Here is a 17,355-nt window from a genome sequence, read left to right as displayed (position 1 = left end):
CAAATATCACTGGTAAAACTTCTCCATCATTTCTGCAGACACAAAGGAGCATGATCCCACATGGTTTGTTGGGTTTTCAAGCATACTACCTAATGTATTTCTATTTTAAGCCACAAACAGTATGGAACACTGTTTCCTACAAAGGCTAAGAAACATGGTCAACACAATTTCTAGTTGACATTCTAAACTTTTGTGTGCAAACTTGAAGATTAACAAGTGTCTGCACACTGGGCCTGATTCAACTCTTCTATATTTAGTAGGAAGATCCACTGATTTCAATGCAAGCTGAGGTACCACTGAAGTAAATGTATACTTCAGAATAACACATTCCCCTTCCAGAAAAACAAGCACACACTTTTTCCCCATTTGTTGTAAAATAAACACTGCATTGAAATTCCCCTGAAACAAAAGTGCCTTCAGTTAAATCACTGTGGTGAACAGTGCAGAAAATTTTCAGGGTCACACTCTTCATAGAAACCATTTGGATACATAAGCTGACAATGACATCTCCACTCCCTTTCTGCAACTTAATGATCATGTTCACTCTCCATCAAACACATCTTTAAGAAAAAATTCTGGTGCGAGTACACGACCCTGGAGCTCTTGTGCAATTTTTATGAGGACTACAGGGGAACTCATTATCCTCCAAAGGTAGGTCCAGCTGGTGTTCTGAGACACATATTTTGAAAAGCATATTAAGTCCCTTCCAGCTGAAGGGCTGAAGTCACCCTCAAAGTTTGGCTACGTGTGCTCCAAAGTTTAGAACAAAGCATATTACACATCTAATCAGTCATACAAAGCTGGTGGCAATTAGTTCCATTTAATAATGGGAAAACCAAATGTAAGATGACTTCTGACTAAGGAAATGAAAGCCGTATCAATTGTTCTACCACACATTTCAGTCAAATTCCTGCAACAATAAGCACTAAGTTAGGAGAAAAGCCCTACCTTACTGTCCTGGTTTCAGCTGGGGTAGAGTTAATTTTCTTCCTAGTAGCTGGCATAGTGTTATGTTTTGGATTCAGTATGACAAGAATGTTGATAACACACTGACATTTTCAGTTGTTGCTAAATCATGGTGAGTCTAAGTCAAGGATTTTTCAGCTTCTCATGCCCAGCCAGCAAGAATGCTGGAGGGGCACAAGAAGTTGGGAGGGGACGCAGGCAGGGCAGCTGACCCAAACTGGCCAAAGGGATATTCCATACCATGTGGCGTCATGCCCAGTATATAAACTGGGGGGAGTTGGCCTGGGGGGGATCACTGCTCGGGAACCAACTGGGTACCAGTTGGCAGGCAGTGAGCAATTGCATTTTGCATCACTTGTTTTGCATATTCCAATCCTTTCATTATTACTGTCATTTTATTATTGTTCTTATTATTAGTTTCTTCCTTTCTGTTCTATTAAACTGTTCATATCTCAACCCATGAGTTTTGGGGGTTTTTTTCCCACCCCCCTGATTCTCTCCCCCATCCCACTGGGGTGGAGGGAGAGTGAGTGAGTGGCTGCGTGATGCTTAGTTACTGGCTGGGGTTAAACCATGACACTTACAAAACATTGACTTCAACATGTTCAAGAAAGTGAAAGTATACAGGTTCTATTTAATTTTCTTCCTACTTCCTTGATCTCATACAGATCACAAGGTGCTGAATTTTGATAGACTTGCTATAAACAATAATATGCATCAGGAAAACATTGCCCAGTTTAGAAGGTTCTTACTAAATTTTACATTTAGATCTGTGATTTGAGATTTAATTTGCAATAACAAACATGAACCAGCCAAAGCATTACAAGCCAACCAGGAAGAACTTTGGTTTTCTGTAACTGCAAGTCCTTCACTTCAAAGTTACATAGCCTTTGAAGACCTACAAGGTACTATGACAACTCTTAGGATGCAGAGAAGGAAGCAAGAGTAGAATATGATGCCCTACATGCTCCTATCCCCTTTCTCCCTATGTAAGGAGAGACTAGCACAGCTATTAGTGCTACCCAGGAACAAGGCAAAATAATTCACAAGTAGCAGCCCACTGGCGCTGTTCTTCTAAAAGTTCCTACTATGCATTTCCTTGCTTGCCTCCCTTCTCTGTCACCAAATTTCTCCTACTATGCATGCAAAAATAGCTGAGAATGATAGCTGCAAGTTATACACATGAAAAGACTGCAAACAGCTACCTTTACACAGATTACAGCCAGTGTTCTCCATGTCCCAGGTGATTCAACTCCCCTGTATAATATTTGGCCTTCAATTTCCTCCTTTGTTCAACATAGTCATCATACTCATTGCAGCAGCAAAGTTAAAAGGTCAAAAGTGTATTCTGCTTATGTGGAATACTACTTAAATCTCTAATGTGGAGTCAGCCTAAAAGAACTGGGTCAGACAAGATCTGGAGAAAGATACCCAAGAAACATTTTGCGAGAATAAACTTAATCTCAAAAACCCTTTATAATAATGCTACAGTCAGCACTTCATAGAAGATATTTTAGAATAGGAATAGGTAAACTTAGACTAATATTAATTTTCCTTCCATGTCCCAGTTTACCCCTCAGCTATTCTCAAGATTTCACTAAATCCACTAATCTGCCAATACTGGTAAGTCTTGCAAAAAAATATATTGGGTTTTATTAGCTTCCAATGAAAGAGAAGCTGGTCTATAATTAAGTTTCCGTAACACACTTTATTCCCTTGTGTTAATTTCCTTTTAGGATTTGTGGCCTCAACAACTTCTTGAAAGACAGTCAAGGCAAGATACCCAAAAGTTCACAGAATTTCAATGTCTTCCCATCAATCTGAAATCCCATCTTTGGAGACTGAGCTCATGAATGCCAGACTCCTGGCTCCCAACTCCTTTCTGTCTGTTAGGGTTTGTAGCACTGAAGCCTTAGGAACCTCAGAACTTGAATTGCCAACATGTGCTTATCCAAATACCAAGCTTTTTTTCCTCCTCTGTTGATCTTGCTGTAACTAAACATTCTCTGTTGTACAAAATAAGATGTATTTGGCATGGCTGTTGTGAAAGACTTCCTCATACACAGCCTTATTCTGTAGTGAAAGCATTTATATTGTTTGGTTTCAAGTATTTCCAAAGAAGGCTAAGCTAAACTATGCAAGGGTTTACCTCTTACTTTCATGTTCAACTGGAGGGTTTAAGAAATGATTACTGCATTTTAAGATTTATCCCCTCGTAAATTCCACTATAACTTAAGGAGTATATACTCTTTGAGACTAGAAAACAAGGGAGACAAGTTTTCATTTTGTAGAATGTAATTTTAGCCCTGAAAAAAAGGAAATATTCCCCTGAAGTTATGATGCAGCTACCTTTTTCGGGATCATCTCGAAAGTACTTCCCAAATAAAGGCACATTTCAGTTGCATAGTCAGTTCACTTCTCAGAGTACTGCATAACTTAACCTTTTGTCCTTGATATTATCCCTTGCTTATCTTCAGCACACCAGTTCCTCCTCACTAAATACTTGTGTACATATTGTACATATGTTTTAACACCCCCAAGAACCAGTAAGTGCTCTGCAGACACTAATACAGACTGCAGGTGTTTTTCTGCTTGCCCATTTAGGCAGTGTGCATTCAACATGACAAGAGATGCTCCCTTGCAGAAAGGAAAGGTGCACAATGCACCACTGCTACTGGAGCGTACTTCTGTTTGAGGGGAAGTGTTCTTTGAAAAAAAGAAAACATAAAAAGGCATTTGTAACATCAGAGAAACCGACCACATAACATTTGGTTGCCACCTACCTCCTAATGCACCTCCCATGTTACCTCCTAATCAAAGGTAACCAGCTAAGTGTTGCAATCCTGTGCTAAGGACAGGATCTGCAATCTGAAAAGCGCAACTGGCAGTAGATACCGACGTTGTTTCTATTGCCCAAGAAAACATACCATTGCTGTTTTAGCTTCAACTGCACAGAATGAAGTGAGGGTTTATAGCTTTTGAAGCAAGCTTCATAAGAAAAGACAGACATAATTAGACTTTCAACACTTTTCCCCAACAAGTATACTTCCCAAAAATTCCAGATCTGTCTGATGAGCGGTTCTGGCAAGTAATCAGTCCAGAACTAAGAAAAATTACACAGAGCACTTTTTTGGAAGCTTCTGACAAGTTTAAAAAAAAAGGCAACAAAAAAACACAAACAACAACAAACAAATCTCCATATTCAATCATATCTTTAACAAAGGACCACAGCCTGAGCTGGTTTTAAATGGCATTGCTGATTTATGCCACCTGAAATTATATCCCCTCTCTTTAAAGGTATACTTTTCCAGTTTGTTAGTAAAAACATTGAAATTGTTACCATATTGATTTAAGAAGTTTCAAGTATTGAAACTTTAAAAAAATTTATAAACATTTGGAAGCATGCAGAGAACAATTTAAGTTTGCAACTTACAAATTAGTTTGAAGTGACTATTACTTATTTACCAAGACTGACATTTTGAATCCTGTAAGAATTTTTATTTTATATTTGAACCTACACAGATTAAGTTTAAGTTATAAAGGAAGGGATTCATATTGGACAAAATATCTTTTATTATTAGAAACAGTCACATACCCAACTAACAGATTGATGCTTTCTGAGGTCATGTTCTTTCCACCAAAAATATTCTCTCATAGATATTTTTACTAATCATCAGAAGTAGCTCAAATACTTTTTCATTTGCAGATCTCTACAAATTTAGAGATGGACAGCTGAATGGTAATACAAGCCTACTGAAAATAGACTTGTTTTTCCTGATTATTTTTTGCAGTCATTTGAAGTGGTCCATAGACCCCACAACACCAAAGACTACAGTTAAAGGAGGAGTGCAGAGGGAAAACAAAAAAATTCGTTTCCCAAAATAAGCCTTGAAATATTACTCTTCAAATTATTTCATCTCAAGAATTATGTGTCTCATCTTGTGCCTTTCACTTCAGCAAAACACCGAAATAATTGCACTTTGATCTTTCCATTTTATACATCTACACTTTTTACACTGTTTTCAAGGAACAAAAAGATGGAAGCCAACTACAGTATCCAGTGCATTTCCATTTATGACACCAAATCAACAGTTTGTGACTCTACCTTAGCTAGATTTATATACCACTATCATAATGCAGACTTTTTGAAGCAGCTTAGCATAAATCACACCAATTTAAATCTTTCTAGGCTTTATTTCTCAACATGAATTTAAAATTCTGTTAACCTAGATCTTAAAAGTTCATTTTTTCTTCCTAAGACTGACAACAATGGCAAATACCATCTGTTCAACTGTAGTTCAGGAATCTTTAAAGTAGCTCTCAAAAGGAAAAGGGAAAAAAGCCCTTCAAACATGACTGCCATGCAGTTTCTTCAGAAATATCTCAAATATTATTGCCAATGCATTGTCATATATTGTTCTGCTAGCAGCCTTTGTGAAACTAACTCCAAAACAGATTTTAGAAACTAACATCTATCACACAGAAAACCATGAGAGAAAGCTCACAGACTATTTTAACTTTGTTTCACCAACTCATATTTTGCAAGCTCTGCTTATAACCAAGAAATTCAAGCCAATTACTACAATTTTGCAACCCAGTATAAACAAGGTGGAGGGATGTTTTCCAGTTACAATCAGATTTTTATTGCATTTCAAAAAAATCAGTTGTAAGAAAAAAAACAACCCACAGTTATGAGAGAAATACTCATTACTTCATTTGTGTTTGTAAGCTTTTGTGATATACCTGCATTACCTTTCTACTTCTCCCTCAGATTACAAGTAGGGTTTATTAACTTCTAAGGAATAAAAGATTATATTTCCTTAGTCTCTTGATTTCAGAAGCTGGGGTTTTAAGGGAAAAAAAACAAATATCTTAAAAGTCTATAAAATTATCTCAAGTCATTAAATCCTTGTAAGCTGATAATGGTCAGACACATGCAGCATATATATAAACACATACACCCACATGTAATATTTATAAGTATGTGCATATTTCAGTGAGAGGAGAATCTACTCAAGTCAGAAAGCAAGAAGAAATCAGTCTCAAAATATGTATGTAGAGTCCAATTTTTCTCACCTATTTTACTTACTCTAATTTGCTAGCAAATGAGCAATGGATGAATGCTGATCAGGAAACACCACAATCTTAATATTTACATTTGATAGCAATTTTCTTCAAATGAAATAAAGGTGTCCCACTTCATTTTAATTGTCCTAAGATCTGTATAGAAAAGTAGCAGTAAGGGAAATAAAATGTTATTCTTAATTGTTATTAGAAAAGCAGATGATTACAATCCATATTTGGGATACACAGCTTCAAGTGATCAGTGTGATTTAAAACAGCAACAAAAACCAGTTTGACAAAATGAGTACCATTGAAATACTGAGGAATCGCAGCATTGCTTATCTTTACTATACTCATAGTATTTAACTAGTAACAGACAGGAATCATGAGGATGAGATAGAAGACAGTCAACGAGGAAACGAGAAAAACAGACTGCTTCATTAGAGGTATTTTGAAATTCAACACAGTGAAGAATTACCACACTTAAATCTGTAGGATAGCCATCTCGGTCAGCACTTCACTTAATAGTTTTAAGCTGAATGAAAAGCACTTTGAAAGGAACAAAAAACCCAAGAATTGTTCTATTGACTCAATGAAAGCTGTTATACCATAGGAAGCCATAAGGTGAAAGAGATTAAATCAAACATTCATCCTGTTTGGATAAAGGCAACTATTAGTAGAAGAACATTAAAAGCTTTAAAAGAACTGTTTACATTTATACTAAAACACACAAAGGATGAAACCCCGATTCCACTGAGACATACTGCAAATCTCCCATTGATTTAACGAGGGTCAAGATTTCACGTACAAAGACCAAACATCTAAATAACAGCATGAACTGCTAGGAAATTGCAATTCCATGCAGAACCATCTTTGCAATCAATACAGAGAGAAGTTACATTAAAATGAATTTTAATTCAGCACATACACTTCTTATATCCAATTCCGAAAAATGCTTTTAGATAATAGGCAAAATCCTCTTTCATAGCCCAATAGTCCTAAATTATATATTGGTCAAGTTGTACTCCAGCTGAATGATCTTGAGGATACTGAGTCCCATAAGGGCCCCGAAAAACTGAACCATTTTAACAGTCTTTTTCATTGCTACCAAACTTGAACATCTCATGCAGACCCCAATTATACCAAAAAGCCAGAAGCAGGGATATTTCACTACCAAGCAATGGAACGTAAAAGACTGTTACACAAACCCCAGCAATTTCTTAAAAGACAGATTTTAAGATTCACCCATCTTCCACATTGAGTAGGATTTCAGGGTTTGGGGAGGTACAAATCCCATTTAGATTCAATGTGTTTTAAACATTGAACATTTTTTTTCATAATGTCAGTTATTGAGAATGACAAATGGCAAATTGACTGATGTAGAGATACATATCCATATTTTTCTGACTAGGGCATTTATGCTGATTTTATAGGTTTGATACCATATTATAATGCATGTTTTAACAACTTACTCTTAATAAGTCACTCCCTTACTCAACAGCTATAAGCAGTCATCATACTCATTTTTATTGGAATACATAGAGCAAAAAAATAGGAAGTCATTTAGAATGAACTCTCCTAAAGTACATTTTAGAAATCTACACTTAAATATTTTAAATATTTAAATTCCCCTCATTAATCTAGTCCATATAGTAAATTTGCAGTTCATAAAAGAAAACAAAACACTGAAGTATTACAGACATCCTGTAGATGTCTGCTCAAAGCCCTACAGCAAATGTGCACAATTCGCTCCAACTGGATATAGTTGTTAGCATGCTCAACTACCCTGATTAACATAAAACTAAAAACAAAACAGAAGTTCTCACTCTACAGTTTCGCTGTCATTCAGAAGAAGGTAGATTACATGAACAGAGTTCACAAAGATGTAAACAACATGGAGATGAAGGCTCAGTTTCTTTCTTTCAACAGCAGGGTTTACTGCGAAGAAATAATTGCATCAGAGTATACTCAGCAAGTCCACACATCCTATTCAAGTATTTTGGCACACTCCAATCTTACACTGCAACCTCAAGAGATGTGGAACTCAAAATGAATTGTGAAGTTTTCTTTTAGGTTTGTATCATTTCTTATCCCACATTTAAGTATGTAGGCACATATGTACTTATACAAAATTAAATCTGTTTAAAATAAATGTAGAGCATACATATCTGTATGCTTTTATATACACATTTTCTGAACACTACATAAATCATACACCAGACATCCTGTTATGCTGTTCTGCAAGAAGTAACTTGGAGTACAGGGAAGTCTATGATGCTGCAGAAAGTGCTTTATATATTACATCGTAAAGTGACAGACAAGTAACCCTGCCTCTACATACAGTGACAGGTTTAACAGCTCTTGAAATCACACCACAACTGTGTCTTGCAAAATTTCTTCTAACTTATTTTCACAAACACCCTTTCCGAATCATGACAACTTTTCTATTTAAGTAACAACATACTAAGCTCATAGATAAAAATCTAACAGGATCAAACCACAAACTTTAGTCAGATAATTTTTCTTTTTGATATAACAAATGCCTTTCTCAAGTTCGACATTAGGCTTCCTTTTCTCAGCTCTAGTTCTTTTCAAACTGTCTTCTCTTTTTACACCTGTTACTTTGACCCATACTTTTCAAAATTGTCAAAAAGGTTCACCTGTTCTCTGATTCTAAAGTTTAACAGACTCAGATTCCAGATTCCTAGTTACCCACCTCTTTACCTCAGCTGCAATTACCAAAGGTACCAATATAGCATTTAATATGGGCTTGCCAGTATGCAACTTAAAACCTGCATTTGTGAAAATGAAAAAAGTGTGCCAAGTCTCAAATAAGCTAGGATGTTCTTTAAAATTCAGCATAAAACCCATAACAAAACACCACAATTTGTGTTCAGCAAGTAAGCCAATTTAAGTCACGACCGGCCACGTTTACTGGGCTGTCTGGGAAAGACCACAGGAAGAGTCACCCTGTAGGAAAACAACGGGCAGTTGAAACTAGTATCCCTGTCTTCGACAATGGCCAACTGGAAGTGCCTACAGAAAAGAAAAAACACACATACAACACCGCTCCTGGATAGTCTCCCAGACTCCAGCAGTAGGTTGCGCAAGACCACTTCAACAAGAGGTTGTGCTTCTGTATTTTATGCACATTGGATTTTTTTTTTTCCTTTCATGAAGCTGTACAATCATTTGCTGAATCCATCTGAAGGTTTGCATCTACAACACTCCGCACCTTTTCCCGTAGAGAAGGGTTTGGGGATAAGCTGATGAGGTGGGTTGACCCTGGCCGGACACCAGGTGCTCACCAAGCCACTCTATCACTCCCCCTCCTCAGCTGGACAGGAGGAGAGAAAATATATCAAAAGTTTCATGGGTCAAGATAAGGACAGGGAGGGATCACTCACCAATTACTGTCACGGGCAAAACAAACTTGACTTGGGGAAATTAATTCAATTTATTGCTAATCAAATCAGAATAGGGTAATGAGGAAAAAAAAAATCTCAAAACAACTTTCACCTCACCTGTCCCTTCTTTCCAGGCTCAACTTCACTCCCAATTTTCTCTGCCTCCTCCCCACCCCAAGTGGCAGAGAGGGACAGGGAACGGGGCTTGCGGTCAGTTCATCACATGTTGTTTCTGACACTCCTTCCTCCTCAGGGGGAGGACGCATCACACTCTTCCCCTCCTCCAGCATGGGGTCCCTCGCACAGGAGACAGTCCTCCACGAACTTCTCCAACTTGAGTCCTTCCCATGGGCTACAGTTCTTCATGAACTGCTCCAGCGTGGGTCCCTTCCACAGGGTGCAGTCCTTCAGGAGCACACTGCTCCAGCATGGGTGCCCCGTGGGGCCACATGTCCTGCCAGCAAACCTGCTCCAGCACAGGTTCCTCTCTCCATGGGTCCAGGAGCCTGCTCCAGCACAGGCTTCCCATGGTGTCACAGCCTCCTTTGGGCATCCACCTGCTCCGGCATGGGGTCATCCATGAGCTGCAGGTGGATATCTGCTCCACTACGGACCTCCATGGGCTACAGGGGGACAGCCTGCCTCACCATGGTCTTCACCATGGGCTGCAGGGGAATCTCTGCTCCAGCACCTGGAGCACCTCTTCTCCCTCCTTCTTCACTGACCTTGGGGTCTGCACACCACAATATGTTTCTCTCACATGTTCTCACTCCTCTCTCCGGCTGCTGTTCTGCTTCTTAAATACATTATCCCAGAGGCACTACCACCATCGCTGATGGACTTGGCCTTGGCCAGCAGCAGGTCCATCTTGGAGCCTGCTGGAATCAGCTCCATCAGACGTAGGGGAAGTTTCTAGCAGCTTCTCACAGAAGCTACCCCTGTAGCTCCCCCACTACCAAAATCTTGCCACACAAGCCAAACACAGCTAAATGAAGCTGCCTGTTTGTTTGGTATGAAAGACGTGAACAGCCTATATGATTGATTCAAGCACCTATTGCTAGATTGTGATTCAGTGGACTACACTAGAGAATAGCAGGACATACTACTTCACACAGTTGTCAAACACTATAGCTTCTGAGGATAGATGGGCTTTATCTAGAACAACACATAAATGAGCATGGAAATATCCCCAAGAGGGATGGCTGCAGCAGCTGCCACTGAAGGAGGGCTGCTAGTCTGCAGTCAGCATCTGTAGAGATGCCAAGGAATGGTACAATGCCTGAAGAAGCATCTAATGTGATAAAACATTTTATTAAATGTCCCTACTGCCTCCAACTGTTTTCTTTCTCTGCTACCAAAATCATTGCAATGTCTTCCGAGTAGTTTGAAACTCAGGTTTTCAGATGGCCTTAGAAGGTCATTGCATCCATTCTTCTCCCTACCAAAAGGTCTGGTCCACTATATGTGCTAATATTTGTTCCAAATAGTCCTTACAGCTCTCCAGTTAAAGGCGTTAAAATATCGTAAGAGAAGCTTTTCCTAAAGTCTACCCTGAATCCTTCCTGTTGCTCTTTACTGTTTGTCCTACCCACAGAGAACATTGAGAACACGATTTTCTCCTCTGCTTTGCAGGAGCTTTTTATATATGTGAAAACTTTGCATATTGCTCAATTCTTTTTCATTCAGCTAACTACAACCCCTTCAGCATGTCAGGTCACTTTTTCCAGACTTATCAATCTCGCTGTTCTCTGTTGGAACCAATTCCAGCTGGTCTAGTTTCTACTTGAAGGGCATTATCCAAAACCAAAGATTTTTCTCCAGCTGAATCTCAAATAAGGAATGTATCTTCCCCCTCTGTTACCATCCCATAAAGTATCCCATTAGAATTGATTGTAACTGGTTTGAAGATTTTATTTTTCTGTTAATTTTTGTTTAATAAATCAAAAGGGATAAGACATTTGAAAGACTGAGAAACTGCCATTTGAGCACAATCGCTAGGAAAGCCAAAAGTAAGTCAAAGATCCCCTTATATGTATCTCCTCCCTGTTATTTTCAGACTGCTCTTTTTTAAGGGTATCAGAGGGGGAAAAAAGTCTCTGAGAAAAGCTACACTTAGTTTGTGGTCCTCTCCACAGACAAACAAACTGTAAATTTGAGCTAGGCCAAATCTCACTGTTATTGGGGTTTAAAATTTGTCTTTTAAAATTACACTTACACAACATTAAGTAACATTAAACATGTTTTGAATGTCAGGACTTGATTATTTGCCATATTTACAAAAATAGGCTATGGACAACAGGGAACTACACTTGACATTAGCAATTAGCTTGCTATAGAAACAATGCATTTTATCTTTCATTTTCCCATTACTTATTTCACAGTTGGAAAGCTCTCTCTACTAAATGAAGTGCTAGCTACACCACTCAGACACTCTATAGGAGCCAGGCAAGCTATTTGCTGCCTTCTAACACAACCTTCTTGGAAACAAAAGAAACAGAAACAAATCACTTTGAGGCAACTAAGTCAAAATGAGGACCAAGAAGCCAAGCATATGTACAAAGGGAGGAAAATAAATGTATTTGAAGCTGGAATTAGATCTTTGAAATTATGTTCCCAAAATGTCCTGTCAATCTGACATATAAAATCTGATACACAAAAAGTATATGAGAAAATTTACCCTCTAACATTTTTATCAGATATTAAATAACATTGTCATGAATCTTCATTTTCAAGAGCCCTAGGAATAACATCTGTTTCATAACACACACCAAGCTATAACTATATAGAACTAGTAATTTGCACTCTGCTTTTTTAATGCCTAATGGATGCACAGGAGTACTGGATCATCAATAAATTTTTCCAGTTAAACAGGAAATAATCAAAACAAGGCGACAGCCCCACTGAGAGCTAATCAGCTTTCACACACTTCTCCAAATCTTTAAAAAGGCAAAAAAATAAAACTGAGGCCACTTTCAAGTGTGCAATTTGGCCATGAGAAGGCCTATCCAGATATAGATACTGCCTTAGAACTCCAAGGGCTGTCACTTCAAGGAAAAAAAAAAAAAAAGCAATGAAACTATGACTCCACACTGCTCTCACACCACTTAATGTTTGGTGACAAAAGACATACCTTCCAGAGTATTCTTTAAGTGGCACACACTTTGCTTACAGTTGAAATACACTTCAAAAGCTCTGAAGCTCTTAGATTCCCAGTTTTGGTAGCCTTCCAAATTATGCCATTAAAATTGGTAACAATATGATTATGGCTGGCAAACATTCTTTAGCTTTGTAATGACAACTTAAATATAGTTGTCAGTCTTCTATGCTGAAATACCTCAATACTAAAGCAGTTATCAAATATTCTGATTCTTGTCTTTTGAGACCTCTGAATCATTTCATTATCTTGACACCCAGACTTCATAATCAGACAAATCTTTTATCCTATGAGACAGAAGACTCAGTCTTCATGAATTGCTTTTCCATCAACACACTTGGGGAAGAAAAAAAAAAAGAGCATTCCTGAAAAGGAATATTCCTATCTCCATTTATCGATGAGAAAATGGAAATATGAAACCATTTACATGTCTTTTCCAGGGTTTCTTGGTGAGCTACAGAAAGCACCATCAACAGAACGCCATACTGCTTCATCCCCTACCTTCTGACCTAAGCAGTGTGCCAAACATTACTTCTCATGTATTTTGGATGAGGATTAAAAGAAGGTTCGTACTTTTTTATCTCTCTCCTTTGAGCTGATGTGGAAAAGTACTTCATTATTATCTACTATGAAAAAAATTTACAAGAAACCATAGGGTTATGTGGAAAAATTCAGACACTGGGATCTGTCTAGCATGTTCTCAAAGATTTTCCTTCAATTTCTTTCCCCCAGGCTTTAAGCTTTTACACAGAATACACTGGCTGTCTCCCTGGGTTAGTTGTTTTTCTACCGCTGATAGTCATATCAGATGTATTCACATAATAGACTTGCCAAATGGGACTGAATGTTCCATTGATTTGGAAATGTCCTGAATGACTAAGACTTCAAGTTTTGCCCATGTAATTAATTTAGTTGGAATCAAATATTCTTAGTTATTCAGATCATTCCAGCTGTACTTAAAAATTAAGATTAAAATGATGTTTATGTTAATGATGAAGCTCAAATACAGTCAAACTTGAAAGGTTAATTGGGTCTCACAAGGAATTTGGATATGGCAACCTTTTTAGGACTTCACCAAGTAGTTTAAAAGTATATACTAGAATAAGATAATAAATAATTTAAGAGATCAGCCTTATCCATAGATTTGTGGAGAGACAGAAAGAGAAAGTGAAATGCTGCAGGTAGTATTCCTCCCTGCCTGTGACCACATGCACCTATGAATTTTGAATGTACTGGGGAAAAAAAAAAATTAATAAAAAACCTTACTCTTCAGCATATTCTATTTTACATAACTGAAGACCATGAGAGACTGTCCACACAATTTTCAGATACCATTAATGCAATTCCAATAATCCAGAAAGTGTGCCTCTCTGTCTTATTGAACAAAGCTGTCTGAAAATATTTTAAAGAAACCATTTTTCTGTCCAAAACAGTGATTTTATTGGAACCTATGCTAAAGATCCCACGGTCAACAAGCTGCTAGAAAGCTAACAAAGCCACAAATTGCATATGAATATTTAATACAGATTAAGTTCTGCAACTGACCACCTACTAAATATTCTGGCACTACCTCTTAGATTTGTTTTTCCATGGAAAACTTTAGAGAGTTAAGGTTTTTTCCTTTCTGTGGAGAGGAAACACTTTTTGCAGCCTAGAAATATTTTGTGAAAGAAATTGTTATTTTCTACTGAGTAAATGGTGAGAACCAGGACTGTTTTCTGCAATCCTTCTCGACATCCTCAAAAACATGTGGGGAAAGGGGGTGGTGGTAGTGGTTTTGATTTTAAAATGAGGAGCAGCAGAGCACAGCAAAGTAGATGAGATAGGATGAGATTTGAAATCATTATCTTAGATTGTCTTTGCTACTCTCTACAACAGGATGCTTTAAGCACCAGAGGAGCTTTGTACACACTACATCCTACCTGCACCTCCAACCTGAAAGCACCCACCTTCAAGCTAAAAATGAATTTTATGGTTAGAGTACCAAGCTTCTCAACTGTATATGTGAGATACCCACAAAATGCCTTTTGAACTAAAATTTGTATCCTGTAGAAAAAATACAGAGCAAGGAGAAAGCAGCAGCAGATCTTATTGAAATAAACCCTTTTTTTCTTTTCTACTGATCAGGTGGGGGGGGGGGGAAAGAGTCCACAGAGGTAAGTATATCAGATATTAACTGCGTACAGTGCCAAGATGTTAATTCACTTACTAATCCTGCATTACAGTCTCTGATGGTATCTAACTTTAAGAAACAAAGTATGTCAAGTAGTAAGTGAAAACTTAAAGCACTTAAATATCAATATAAATACCTCTAAAATGCCTATTTTTAAATACTGGTAAATTGTGGCTACTGTTATCTAAGAATGCTCTTTGCAGCCCTCCAGTGGTCAAATACAAAGCAGAACCCAACAAGAACACAACTCCGATTTGTCTCATGAACTACCTACAGCATTTAAAAAGACTACCACCATGAACTAAAAACTCGCGTGCTTGTCTAAAGAAAAGATCCATATAAAGGAGATGATTACCTTGAAATACATAAGAAAGTAACCAGGAGGAAAATAATTCCCCCCCCCCATCAAAACGTGCTGTGTTATTTGTTATAGCACACAGTTAATCTGCGCAGAAAACACTGTATCCCACCAGGACCTCAAGGTATACCTTGGGTTAGTAACAGAAGTAGCAATTAATTTCCTATAGTTACTTTCTGCTATTCATACGGGTTAATCTAAATAAGGTTAAGGCAACGTTTGCTGGAAAGAATCAGTTTCCTCTCAAAGTTAGGACTCATGGAGGTTTGGGGTTTTTTTAAGAAAACAAACAAAACCCAAACAAACACTGAAGTTTTCCCTTCTCTCTCTCTCTTACACATGCACAAGTAAAATAAAAGGTAAAGCTTCATATAAAAGTAAAAAGACTAGAACTGCTTTTAAATAATAAAAAATAACCTGAGGCAGAGTTCTCAAAACTAAGTTTTTAAAACTTGGGGCTAGAAAGTCAGACCGGACCTGCAAGAAAACAATGCCAAGGGAAAAGAAAACAACCGAAGGAAAGAAGACCCCGACACCTGGGAGACCAGAGCCTTTTTCAACGGGCAACGCTTGCGTTAGGAGGCTACGAGTTACCAGAGCCGCGTAGGGGTAGCACTGCAGAGCAGTAAGTTTCAATAAACCTGCGACAACCTGCGCTTCCTTATGAGCAGTAGAGTAAATGGGGAAGCAGACGGCGGACTGGGGATGCTCTGGACGACCCGACGCCGCGGCCTCCCGGAAAACTCGATAGTTACGGTCGTCTTCTCCCCTTTCCCTCCTCTCAGCCCTTCCTGACCGTTTACTTAGAAGCAGGAGACCCTAGCCTACGCGCGATCCGCCGAGCCGCGGCTTCCACCCGCGCCGGACTCCCGGAGCGTCCCCGCAGCACCGCCCGCACCACGGCGGCGCCTGCCGCTCAGCTCGGCCGCTGCCGGCGCCCCCCGCCGCCGACGGGCACGCCCGGAAAAGTAGCTGGCAACCAGTTCGTCGGGCACCCGCTGACCCGCCGCCGCCCACTGAGGAAGCGGCCCGGGCGCAGCCGCCAGCGCCGCGGCCCCCAGCCCCGCGCAGCCTCTCGTCCCCCCCCCAAACTTTCTGCTCCGCCGCCTCCCCGGGGAGGGCCGCGCTGCCCGCCCGCGCCTCACGCCGCGGGGCGACCGCCCCGGCCGGCTCCTCTCAGACGCCGCGGCAGAGCGGCGAGCCGGCCGCGCTCCCCCCGCCGCGGGCTCCAGCACCGCGAGTCACCCCCACCGCCCAGCCGCCGAAGTACTTGGGCGCCGTCCGCGGGCGGGCGGGCTGGCTGGCTGAGCTAGCGGCGGCACCCGCGCCCCCGCCCCGCCGCTCCCCCTCGCCCCGGGGCCGCCGCGCTACCTGCCTTTGGCGGCGAGCAGGCTGCCCGGCCCCAGCAGCAACAGCAGCAGCAGCTGCTGCAGCAGCGCCGCCGGTCCCCAGCAGCAGCGCCGCCGCATCCCCGCCGCGGCGCCGGTCCTCCGCGCGCAACACGCCGCCCTGCGCGGCAGCTCCGGCGGCGGCTGTCGGCGAGGCGAGGCGGGCAGAGGCTACCGCCGCCGCTCCGTCATTCGCCCGCACTGCCAGCACCGGGGCGGCTCCGGCTCCCGCCCCGGGACCGCGGCGACGTCACGGGGAGGGCAGGCATGAATATTCATGAGCGAGAAGGGGGGCTCCGCCGAGGGGGCAGCGCCGCCGCCAGGCCCGGCTGTGGGGAGAGCGGGGCGGGGCGGCGCGGCCTCGCTCGCGCACCTGCTCGCGCACCTGCTCGCGCACCTGCTCGCGCACCTGCTCGCGCACCTGCTCGCGCACCTGTCGTCTCCCCCCCTTCCCCCCCGCCCCCCGCCCCCCGCGGGCGGGCAGGAGGGAGGGAGGGGATTCCGAGTGGTGTGGGCAGGGCAGGGCTGTGAGCAGCCCCGGCCGGGTGGGAGCGGGCGAGCCGGCAACCGAGAAAGGGGGCAGTGGGCCCGGGAGAGGTCAGCGGGATGGGAGAAAGGACACGGAGAACAGCAGGCAACGAGAGAGGAAGGAAACAAGGCTTCGGTGGAGGATGCAAAGGGCAGTAGGGCAGGAAGATGCCAAAGCGGTGGCTGGAAGAAAGGAACAGGCCAGAGACGGCAAAGCAACAGTTTAGGAAATTTGGAGGAGGAATAGAAGACCTTGGAAATCCGAGGTAGGAAGAAAGCTTGGGAAGAGAAGGAAGAGAATGTGAAATGATTTCACT

The 17,355-nt window shown here is 41.1% G+C and overlaps 1 protein-coding gene across 2 annotated transcripts in view; it reads right to left on the bottom strand.

Annotated features, from left to right (window-relative positions):
* The window catches only part of CLSTN2 (calsyntenin 2), a 416,894-nt gene extending 400,175 nt beyond the window's left edge, over positions 1 to 16,719 (bottom strand). Inside the window, exon 1 of one of the 2 annotated variants that reach the window (XM_069792059.1) lies at positions 16,498 to 16,719. In XM_069792059.1, the coding sequence (XP_069648160.1) occupies positions 16,498 to 16,591 (94 nt within the window). In that variant the 5' untranslated portion in view covers positions 16,592 to 16,719. Of the gene's footprint in view, positions 1 to 16,493 lie in introns of both variants that reach the window. The other variant, XM_069792060.1, reaches the window with a different exon arrangement.
* Positions 16,720 to 17,355: the final 636 nt, after the last annotated feature.

Source organism: Haliaeetus albicilla, chromosome 9 (genome assembly GCF_947461875.1).
Source record: "Haliaeetus albicilla chromosome 9, bHalAlb1.1, whole genome shotgun sequence".
NCBI lineage: Eukaryota > Metazoa > Chordata > Aves > Accipitriformes > Accipitridae > Haliaeetus > Haliaeetus albicilla.
Note: the sequence above shows the minus strand (reverse complement) of the source record. Positions and strands in the feature narration are given on the sequence as shown.